Consider the following 12168-nt stretch of genomic DNA (forward strand, 5'->3'; position numbering starts at 1 on the left):
ATAAAATTAAATTTTCATATGTCAAACTACTATGTAAATTTAAATTTCAACATAAAAATCAGAAGTCGAGCTTGTTCAGATTTTTAAGTTGGTATGGTGTCAATGGCTAGTTCATTCGTATCCACCAATAAGTAAATTGAATATGGCAGTAATAAACTCATGGCCTCTTCCAATCACGATGTCCTTCATCCATCAAGGCATCAGCCATTCTCTTTAAAAGAAATTAATGAGAAGAGTATAAGTAGCTAGTTTGTACATCTTTATGATTCCTTCACCAATATAACCAAAAACCACAATGTTATACACATGTGGTATCAAAGAAACAACGAATAGACAAATGTATAGACAAATGATTGTGGTTTATGTAATTATATTCCTCATGGACATTTCCACAAATACACTACAAGCAATAAGCAGATTCAACTTCTCCCCTTACTCAATTTTGTACCTATAAAATGGTTACCTATATAGCCATTTTTTATCGCAATGAAATCGGTGTTCTTCTTTAGTGTAAGGATGAAGAATCTTCACTACTTATCTGCTTTATTGGAAAAGGTAGTTCTTCTTCAGTGTATGGATATCCAGTTGATTTAAGGGCTTGATTTAATGAAAAGGATAGAATGGGAAACATAAAATTTTGGGGGATAAAAATTAGACCGCAAATTGCTCATGATCTGCAAAACAGGGAGGTTAATTGGCAATGTGTAAATAATAGGGAGGTTATATGGGTACGTTCGTGATAGAGGTTATAATCGGATTTGATTGAGGGGGCTAAGGCCCATTTCTTGATTTATTTTGATTGAAATGTTGGCTTGGGCAAGAAGAAAAGGATTTGTATATTTCGATATATGCAAATTTGTTCGATTACTCGGAAATGTTTCGGTATATCGCCAGTAAGATGTTTGATATATACACATACGGATCAAAATATCACTAAAATAGTAAAATACCTAAAGCTCCGTGGGGGACTGCCGGCATGGAGATTCCAATGTAATGAGTAAACTGCCTAAATTATAGTGATCCAGACGTAAAATAAATTAAATATTAAATAGCCCATCATCTCTTTTGTCTACTATTTGTTGTTCCCTTGCATGGTCACACGTTCTAACTGTGGTAGGTTACTTTGCTCCCAAGTCAAATTATAAATGTCAATGGTCGTGCCCTCCAAATACTTTCATACTTCATTTGGCAAGGGAATCCAAGCTTTGTTACTTCCCTATCTTGTGTATAAATATAGGAAGACTTGAACTCAATAGTATCTCCTTCTGCATCCATTATCTCATTTCCACTCAATCCACTATAGGACAAATAATTAAGGTTTTGGCAGTAGTAATACTTGGGCTCGGGCTCATGCTAGTGAGTTTCCCAACTTGCTATGGTGAATTGCAAGTAGGATTCTATAATGGAAAATGTGGTAGCCAAGATATTGAGAAAATCATCAGAGTAGTTGTCACAGTACATTTCATCAACGACCGAAAATCGTAGCAGCTCTTCTACGGATGCAATTTCATGATTGCTTTGTCAAGGTATGTGCTTGTGTTGTATCTTGGCCTTTCTTTTTAGAAACATAATAGTTTACATATGTTGGGCTAGAAACATGACTATAACTCAATTTCAAATGTGAGAAGTGCACGACCTGTTTGTAAGACACCTTAATTCGTAATTTTATTTTTTTAAAAAGCTAATGTGAGCAGGTTTGGTTATTTTGACCTTACCCAACAAAATGTATTTCGTTATTAGCTTTTCCATATTTGTGTACACTAAGTATGGTGCTTATTGTTGATTGGAAGGGATGTGATGCGTCGATACTTCTTGATGGCAATTCAACTGAGAAAACTGCTATACCGAACCTCAGTCTCAGAGGATATGATATCATTGACCAAGCAAAGGCTGCCATAGAGAAAGCTTTCCCTGGTGTTGTTTCATGTGCCGATATAATTGCTCTGGAGACCAGAGACGTTGTTGCTTTGGTATGTATCACACGTCTATATTGAGTTGTTCACTTTGATGACTTCAGAGAGTTACATTTTATGGATTTCTGCCTGATGCAGAGTGGAGGATTGACAACAAGATACAATGTGCCAACAGGGAGAAGGGATGGTTTAGTCTCTCTTGCCAACAATGTGGACCTTCCATCCCCTTCAATATCGGTGTCTCAGTCCATAGCAGTATTTGCTAAAAAGGGACTTGGTCTTACAGATATGGTTTTGCTTCTTGGTACTCCATCTTGAAACACTTCCAAAATTCCAAATCAATTTCATATAGATCAAATTATTGGCTAAGTGCATAAATGATGGCATTGTTTGAATGCAATGTACTTAACAATATTAATTTGCTGTGCAATTTTTCCATGTTTTTTCATGTTCAAGGTGGTCATACAGTGGGCGTAACACATTGTTCATTACTTCAACACCGGCTCTATAATTTCAACAACATAGGCAAACCTGATCCAACCATGGATCCTCTTCTCGCCATAGCATTAAGAATAAGGTATCTGCAGATGTTTAGTGTTTACTGGATAACGACCTGATGGTTTGTGTGATAGGGAATGGATGTACTCTTCTTGGGATAAGAGTTGCCTACGAATCAAGTTTCTTCGGGTAAACTTGAATCAAGCCTTACATAGTTCATCTCTCTCTACTTATAGATATTTGAGCTGACTTTTCTTATTTGCTCCAGGCCGTTATGAAGTGTAGATCCACTTTGTGTGTTATCTTGATGATTCGCCATTACTCTAATGTTACAAAGTTAATGTTTCCTTGATTGGTGCATTGACTGAGCTTCAAGATTGCGCTAGTTGATTTGCTTACATATATGGTTGTAACTGATGCTTTGGATAATCTAGGGTCGGGTCATTGGTACGTTCTGATAGAGTGGTACGAGCTGATAGAGAATGACTTGGTGTATGGACACGTGTACTGTAGTGCAGAACGGAAGGTACTTACACAGCCCCCTTTATTTGATCCATTCTTCGGACAGCTGTGATGCAAAAAGGAAGGGTAAAATAAAGTTTCCTTTTTAAAACACGTGTTAGACAGCTAGTAGGCTTAATTGGCTTTTGAAAAATATGTGGGAACTGTTGGGATGGATTCGTGGGCCTGAAATCACGGCGATTTGTGGGCGGGTAATGATTGTGTTATGTTGGAACACGAAACATTTGTGTTCTCTCGAGGTTTTGGTAGCTGAGGGGCTTTGACGTGTTAATGTGTTCCATTTTCTCATTTCCTCCATCTAGGAAAGAGCAGAGCGAAAGAAAGAAAGAGAGAAAAGAAAAAAAAAAAAAACTTTTCCCATCTTTGGTATCAAGTGCATCTTTTGATATTGCAAAATTTGATCTTTTGTTTATTTTTTTGAACTCATAATGTCTGCTGCCAATGATAGTTTGAGTGGGGAGGTTGAAGTTGATCACTTGAGAGAGAGAACTTTAAGTAGAGATGATGTTGAAGTTAGGGTTCGTAGTGGAGATGGGGTTTCATTGTCTTCTTCAATGGAAACGAGGGCTGAGGAGGTGGGGCCTAGGTCACTTTATGCTGATATGAAAGAGGAGTTCGATTGGGTGAATGCCGACCTGGCCATATACGACCTTGGTGGAGAGGGGAGGTTGTATAACGATGACTATGTCCCTTCGGATGGAGGAGTGGTGGTTTGTTATGGGCAGTTGAAGGCTGAGATGAGGTTGCCATTTTCCCGTCTTGCTGTTGAGATTTTGAACTATTGTGACAAAGCCCAATGTTAGTTCATAGGGAATAGTTGGATGGTTTTCCATGTGTTGGATTTATTGAATGAGCGGGGTTATAATATCCGTTTAGGAGATATGTTGGAGCATTTCTCTATAAAGAGATCGGTTGCACTGAATTTTAGTTTGCAGGTTGTAAAAGGGAAATCATCTTTAATTGTGGGGGTGAGTAAGGAGGATTGGGGGCGTAGGCTTTTGTTGGTTGTGGGTAACTACACTCCCCATAGGTGTGAGCTGAGTACCCGCTCTATAAAGTGGGCTGGTAGGTAGTTATTTTGTAGGTCATATGCAAGTATTGTATTTGATATGTTTGTACATTATGATGTTTTTGTGTTTTTTCGTGAAGATGTTTCCATTCGAGGTCATCCTGAGCTAGACGTTGTAGAGAAGTTTGCTTGTTTGAGTTGGGAGAAAAAACGATTTATCTTGGGGGAGATTTCTCACTATTTTAAGAGGCGTGGAGGGGAGAAGATCAACCGGAAGAAGGTGGAGCAAAAGAAGAAGGCTCATAAGCTCGTTTTTGACATCTCTGATTCTAGCTCGGACGGTGAGATGGAGAGGGAGAGCCAAAGGAAGGCACCGACCTATTTTTGGAAGGAGAATGGTTGGAGGGGCTGTTGATAGCTGTTCTGCTTCAATGAGGACGGCTGGAGGAGCTACTGATAGTCGTTCTACTTCTAAACACTCTGAAGTGGGTGATACTAAACGTTCTGTATCCAAACGTTTCGAAGTAGGTGATGGTGAACGTTCTGGTCATGGTGGTGGGAGTGCTATTGGTGGTGGTGATGCTCCCCCTCAGTTCCGGAGGCCTCAGCTGAAGAGGCGCTCTGAGGTGGTTGTGACTGAGGGGACGAAGAAGTCCCGAATTGAATCTGAGGAGCGACCTAGTACTGGTGGAGGTCGTTCTTCTACAGGTCGGGCTCAATTGAAGAGGATAGATCTGAAGAAACTTGCTGTTGATGTGGGGGTTGCTGATACCCGGGGCAAGAAGAAACCTAGTGAGAATGAGCCTGTTGCCCAAAAGTTGAAGGGATTGGGGAGTTCGGCCCCACGTGACAAGAGTGCTGATAACGTTTTGGATAGGCTTGTCACCTATGAGGACCCAACGAGTGGGTTGAGTAAGTTTGTGAAGAATGGGGACTGTAGTTTCAAGAGCTATTTAGTTGCTGGAGAGCATTACCCTGGATGGAGATAGGCATTAGTTGGAGATTGGGAAGGACTTGGGGATGAACATTAAAGACATGGATCGCTCCCTGTGCTTTGTAAGTGCCTCTCCGACCTGGGTGCTGTCTTGTTTTCCACTTTTACTGCTTTGTGATTTACTTTGTTTGTTGTCAGGTCCTGGCTATGTATAGGAAGCTAAAAGAGATGGCTCTTATCTCCAACCTGTACAAGAAGGAGTTGGATGCTGCCAAGGAGGCTTATGACAAGTTGCTCGCTGTTCAAGAGGTGGAGCAAGCTGAAATGTTTGGGCTGAGGTTGCAGATTGGAGATCTTGCTGGTAAGGTGGCCTTGTTGCAACCGTCTCTTGATACTTCACGGGTAGAGGTGCAAAACTGGATTGGTGAGTGCAGGAATGCGCAAGTTGTTGTTGAAAGGGCTCAGAAGGAATATAACAATTTGGTGGACTTGGTAGAGAGCGGTGATACTTATGTTCTGGTGGACGACCTCCTGGAGCTAGAACGTAAGTATAAAACCCTAAAAAGGTCGGTTGAAAGTGGCTGTACCAGTAGTTGTGGAAAGTACTGTTGCAGATGCTAGTAGACGACCTGATCTACCATCCAATCTTGCTGCTGCTCCAGACGCTCAGCCAACTGAAGAGGTCTCCACAAAAGTTGTGAATGTGAGTGGTGATTCAGCTGGTGGCCCTGTTGGTGAAGAGGGATGTCCACTGGAGCCTTTGAATGTGGAGAATCTTCCCCGTGTCCTTTGACTGTGCCTTTTCTCTCTTTTCTATTAATTTGTTTGAATGATGATGAACTATGTTTGCTCACTTGCTTTGGTTGATACTGATAACTGATATTGATAACTCTGATTTTTGATGATTGGGGTGCTGAGATCATTTTCTCAGGATAACCTGGGGGCCTCTAGTATCCAACCAAATTTTGTAAGTAGTAAAGTATTTAAATTACTTACTTGTTATGCCTTGATGTTGTCTTTGAATTTTTCGTGGATGTGATTGCATTTATTGTTGTTTGGTTCATTGTATGACGACCTGTACTGCATAGTGGTAGTCCTGATGACTTGTTGTACTATGGTAGATCGTCTAATGTCCTGTACGACCTGGTGAGATGACCGTAGCTGTCACCATAGGTCGCCTTTTGTGTGTTTCATTGGGTCGTTCCTTTTGGGGGAACTCCGATTGTCTGATAACTAGCTTTTGATTGGTAGTTATAGTTGAGCCAAGCTTAACCCTGTTCAAAGGCCTTAAGTTGATTGTGGGTCCTTTTGGAGGTCCCATATGTTTGAATTTGACTGATAATTGCATGGAATTTTCAGTTGAATCATGTTTAACCCTAGCCATGCGCTGGTGTTAAGTTGATTTAGGGTCCCTTTGGGTGACCTTGGGTTGGATCGATTTGATAATTTACCACTGCGTGGTAAATGTTGTTGAGTCATTCTTGACTCTGTCTTTGATGTACGACCTGACATTGTGATGTCCTAGGTCAGGTTGGGTAGTACGCGATGCCTGGCACTCATGTAATGCAAAAATGTTGATGAAATTTTATTCATATTGACTGATATATCTGGAAAAAATTGATAAAATCTCTTGAAGAGAGCTGTATTCCAAGGTCGGGGAAGCATATCACCGAGTTATGTTTTGATCAAGTAAGCTCCATTTCCAACGACTTTGTCAATAATGTAGGGGCCTTCCCATGTTGGGTCGAGCTAGGCTGGAGCTAGGGTCTTTTTGAGGACTAGGTCACCAGCTTGGAAAGATCTTGAGACGACCTTCTTGTTGTAAGATTGTTGGATTGTTTGGTGGTACTGAGCTAAGGATATTGCAGCTACTTCTCTTCGCTCTTCTAGGAGATCAACTTCTTTTGCCAAGATGGTGTCACTATCACCTGTTTCGACGATATCAGAACTTGTGGTTGTGATTGTTAGTTCTGATGGTAAGACTGCCTCTGTTCCGAAGCAAAGTGTGAAATAATATTTATTGGTACTGGCTCTGGCTGTTGTTCTGTAAGCCCATAGAATATTCTCGAGTTGCTCCGGCCATTGGATTTTCTTGCTTTCCAACTTCTTTTGGAGATTTTCCTTGATTACTTTGTTAGTAGCCTCTACTTGACCATTGCTTTGTGCATATCTAGGTGTAGAAAATGCTTGAATGATTTGCCATTTTTGCAGAAATGCCTTGACTTGTGAGCTAACAAATTGAGTGTCGTCTTGTGATGATATTGGTCCATATGAAGTTGATGATGTGGACCTCTTTGACTTGGACTAGTGGGATTACTTCTACCCATTTGGTGGAGTAATCTGTGGCTGCTAGGACGTATTTGAGTCTTGTTTTCTTTTGTGGGATAAATGGTCCCATGATGTCTAGCCTCCACATATGAAAGGGCCATGGGCTGGCTATGTTGATCAACTCTCGTGCTAGACTCAGATGGTTTTGTCCAAATGTTTGACATTGGTGGCATTTGAGAACGTATGTCTTTGCCTCAATGTGCATGCCTGACCAATAATACCCTTGAGCGATTGCTTTGTGAGCCAGAGATCTTGTTTCTGCATGGTTGCCACATTCGCCTTTGTGAATTTCGTCAAAGATTAGTTGACCTTCCCGTGGAGTTATACACCTTAAGTGAGGTCCACCTGCGGATTTGCAGAACAATCGTCCCTTGATTACAATGTAATTGGGAGCTCGGAATTTTATGGCACAAACGTTCTTTGCTTCTACTGGGAGCTCCCCATGTAGGATAAATTGCAGAAATGGGACCATCCAAGATTGAGTGATCTCTTCTTTGGATGGGGGCTGAAAGTCTGTGAGGCTGTTAACACTTTCTTGTTGGTATGCAGGCCTCTCCAGGATGTCAATGTAGACTGTGGTTGGGCATGTCTCTTGGGTCTTCGAGGCTAGGAAAGATAGGCTGTTTGCATGTCTGTTGTCCTCTCGAGGAATGTGTTCTAGTGAGAATGTTTTGAATAAGCTGATAATGTCATTGACGACTTGGGAGTATTTGGCCAGGTTTGCTCCGCTTGTTACATACTCTTTGATGAGCTGCTTGACGATTAGCTATGAGTCACTGTGAGCCTTGATTTTTTGGACTTGTAGTTGTTATGCCATGCGGAGGTCTATGATTAATGCTTCGTACTCCACTTCATTGTTGGATGTTGCGAAGTCAATCTTGATTGACTTTTGTAGCTGTGTTCCTTCTGGTGAAGTTAACACAGCCCCTAGTCCACTACTGTTGTTGTTGCATGCTCCATCTACATAGAGGTGCCATGTGTCTGGGGTGGATGGTTGATGAAATGAAGTAATTGGCTCGGGTTCCCAGTTGACATCTTCGATGGGGAAATCTGCCAAGAAATCGGCAGTGACCTGACCTTTTCAAGACGTTCTGGGAACAAAGTCGATGTGATGTTCTCCGAGTTCTTCAGCCCATTTGGCCATGTGGGCTGTTTTGTTGCTAGAACTCAAGACCTGTTTGATGGGTACATCTGTGATGACCTTGATGTTGTGAGCCTGGAAGTAAGGTCGGAACTTCCGATCTGAGTACAGTAAAACTAACATTGTTTTCTCCATTGGGGAGTAATGTTTTTCTGAGTCGGCCAATGTCTTGCTAGTGAAGTAGATTGGCTTTTTGATTCCTTCATGCTCCCGAAAGAGAACAGAACTGATAGCAAAGTCAGTAGTTGCAAGGTAAAGCCCCAGTGTCTTTCCTTCTGTTAGTTTGGACAGGATGGGAGGAGTTGATAGGTAAGCTTTCAAGTCATTGAAAGCTTTTTGGCATTCGTCTGTCCATGTGAATGTTGCGCCCTTCTTCAGTATTTGCAGGAACGGTTTGCACTTGTCAGATGCATGTGAGATGAATCTGTTGAGGGCTGACACCATGCCAGATAACTTGTAGATTTGTTACTTGGAGGTCGGTTTTGGCATCTCGAGGAGAGCTCGTATATATTCTGGGTTTGCTTCGATGCGCCTTTGTGAGATGAGGTATCCTAGGAACTTCCCTGAAGCTACCCCGAATACGCATTTTGCTGGGTTGAGCGTCATTTTGTTTTGGCACAGTAGTTCGAAGGCTTCTTGTAGGTGAGAAATGTGATCTCTAGCTTTTTCGCTTTTGACTACCATATCGTCAATGTAGACTTCCATAATGTCGCCCCCAGCAAGTCTTTGAACATTTTTGTGACTAGTCTTTTGTAAGTCGTGCTTGCGTTCTTCAAGCCGAATGGTAGGACGTTATAGCAATACGTTCCCTGTTCGGTGATGGAGGACGTCTTTTCCTGGTCTTCCTCTGCCAGTGGTATTTGATTGTATCCACTGTAGGCGTCCATGATCGAAAGGAGTTCGTGACCGCAGGTTTGATCGACCAGAATGTCAATTCTTGGCAGGGGGAAGTTGTCCTTACGGCAGTACTTGTTGACGTTAGTGAAGTCTATGCAGAGTCGTACTTGGCCATTTTTCTTGGGAACGGCTACGATGTTAGCTAGTCAGGTCGGGTACTCGACTTCTCTGATGAATCCCACATTCTTGAGCTTTTTTATCTCTTCATTGATGGCTTTCTGAAATTTGAGAGCCAGTTTGTGAGGTTGTTGTTTGATAGGCTTTACATTTGGATTGACATTTAATTTGTGGCATGCGATATGTGGGTCGATTCCAAGCATATCGATATACGACCAAGCAAAACATCTTTATTGAGAGATAGAAATTTGACAAGTTGCTCCTTAAGCTTGGGGTCTAAATCAGCCCCAACATAGACAAACTTTGGGTCATCATTTGTGCCCAAATTGACCTTTTCTCCAGGTTCTATTTGTGCTTGTTTTTCTTTGAGCTTGTCTGCTGCTGCGGGTGGATGGCTGGAAGCTTGAGGATCTTGCTTTTCTGGGACGTCCTTGATGATGACCTGAGGCTTTGGTGTGGTTGTTGTGCTGACCTGATTGCATCAGTGAGCTTCTAGTTGGTTGCTTCTGAGCTTCATGATGCCTCGAGGTCCGGGGAATCGCAGGACCTGGTGTAAGGTTGATGGAATTGCTTGGATCTTGTGAATCTATCGACGTCCTAGAATGGTAGTGTAAGATGACTTGACATCGATCACACTGAAGCGTGTTAAAGTTTTAACCATGTCCTCCTTTTCGCCAAGGGAGACTGGTAGGATGACGTCTCCAATGGCATCTGTGTGATTTTCGTTGAACCCATAGAGCGGTGCATTAGATTCTATCACCACCGAGTCTAGCAGGTGCATGTCCTTGTATGTTTGATAGAAAAGTATGTCGCACGAGCTGCCTGGATCGATGAGGACTCTTTTGACTGTCCACCCATTGATTTTGACGTGCACTACCAGGGCATCATTATGGGGTAGGCACACCTTGTCTAGATCGTCCTCCATGAATATTATGGAGGTCATTAATTGAGAGCTAGTGGGAGTGATGACTTCGGCTTTGTGGGAGAGATGGTAGATCTCCTGAAGCACTCCTACCCTTTTGCGCTTTCTGGCAGGAATTCTTTCAATTTGCCTTCCTCGACTAAGTCTTGAAGGTAGTGGTTAAGGCTCCAACATTTGTTGGTGTCATGGTGGTGGAGTTTGTGAAAATGGCAATATTGACGTTCTGGTATGGCGATCACCTTGTTGATGTTGGGTTTGAAGTATGGTGATGTATAGATCTTCTTCAGGATCTGGCTTGGCGTCTTGGAGAAGTTGGAGAATTCTCTTTTTGCATAAGAAGGCTTGTTGGAGTTGGAGTTGGAGCCCTTGTTGTTGTTGTTTTCTTTGGGTTCTCGCTTGTTGCTTACTGTGAGAACTTCTTTGCCTTTGTGCTAGGCTCGCCATTCTTTGTACTTGATGTACTTATCAATTCTGTGGTACAGGTCGTCTAGGCGTTCTAGTTTGTTGCGCATCAGAGATCCTACTAGATCGGAGTCATCTAGGAGAGCGTTGGTGAATGCAGACGTTGCAAAGCTATCCTTTAAGCCTAGCTCCATTGAGAGGAGCTCTTTCTTGAAACGTCCTAGGAACTCGCGGATTGTCTCGCCATGTGCTTGCTTTAGTTGAAACAAGGAGTCCAGGTCAGCTTGTTTCTTCCTATTGTGGACGAACTCTGCGGCGAACGTCTCAGCTAGCTTGTCGAAGTTGTTGATTGAATTAGGAGTGAGCGTGTAGAACTATTCTAAAGCTCCGTCTTTCAGGCTGGCTGGAAAGAGCTTGCACTTCAGGTAGTCGTACTCTGGAGCGGTGTAGAGTCCGGAGAGTCCGGGCTGAAACGAAGCTACGTCGGTCGACCTGAACCCACGAGCTACCGTCGCATGATGGGAATGTTGGTTGGATGAACTCTGACGGAGGTTGCTTGTCCCTTATTTCAGTTGTGAATGGTGGCACCTTGTACGTCTTGAGTATCTTCTGTGCGATCTGCAGTGCGCTTGCCTTGTCATTCGACTTCTCCAACCTTCGTGCGAATTAAGTCTTCTAACCTTTGATTGGTGGTGGTTGTGAGTGTTATGACGACGTTGTTCTCCATTGCGTCTGGAGTGTAGTTGTTGGCATTGGAGGTGGCTTGTTCCTGCATCGTCTAGTTCTCTTGTTGCAAGGTGAGGAAGGCTTCTTGGAGCTTCTTCATCTGATCTGCCAACATCTGAAGTGAGGGGTCCATGGTGGTTTTTCTGACCAGCTTCGTGTGCTTGAGAAAAGAGAGTGTGTGTTCTTTTATTAAGGAAACGAACCGGTAGACGGCACCAATGTAGATGTTTAATGTTTACTGGATAACGACCTGATGGTTTGTGTGATAGGGAATGGCTGCACTCTTCTTGGGATAAGAGTTGCCTACGTATCAAATTTCTTGGGGTAAACTTGAATCAAGCCTTACGTAGTTCATCTCTCTCTACTTATAGATGTTTGAGCTGACTTTCCTTATTTGCTCCAGGCCGTTATGAAGTATAGATCCACCTTGTGTGCTATCTTGATGATTCGCCATTACTTTGATGTTACAAAGTTAATGCTTCCTTGATTGGTGCGTTGACTGAGCTCTAAGATTGCGCTAGTTGATTTGCTTACATATATGGTTGTAACTGATGCTTGGGATGACCTAGGGTTGGGTCGTTGGTACGTTCTGATAGAGTGGTACGAGCTGATGGAGAACGACCTGGTGTATGGACACATGTACTGTAGTACAGAATGGAGGGTACTTACAGTGTCCAAGAAATGGAAGTACCGATAACTCAATTAATCTAGACCAAGGTCTTCTTAATTCATTCATCCTCGACAACAATTACTATAGGC

At 42.6% G+C, this 12168-nt stretch overlaps 1 protein-coding gene across 1 annotated transcript; it reads left to right on the forward strand.

Annotated features, from left to right (window-relative positions):
• The first annotated feature begins 1221 nt into the window (after positions 1 to 1221).
• On the forward strand, positions 1222 to 2552 carry LOC147525042 (peroxidase 60-like). Its single transcript, XM_086564404.1, is given in 5 exon segments — positions 1222 to 1450; positions 1453 to 1526; positions 1791 to 1970; positions 2052 to 2217; positions 2370 to 2552. Coding segments are annotated over 5 exon segments (681 nt in total). The 5' UTR covers positions 1222 to 1350; the 3' UTR covers positions 2531 to 2552.
• The last annotated feature ends 9616 nt before the right edge of the window (positions 2553 to 12168 follow it).

The sequence above is a fragment of the Coptis chinensis genome, chromosome 1, assembly GCF_015680905.1.
Source record: "Coptis chinensis isolate HL-2020 chromosome 1, ASM1568090v1, whole genome shotgun sequence".
Lineage (NCBI taxonomy): Eukaryota > Viridiplantae > Streptophyta > Magnoliopsida > Ranunculales > Ranunculaceae > Coptis > Coptis chinensis.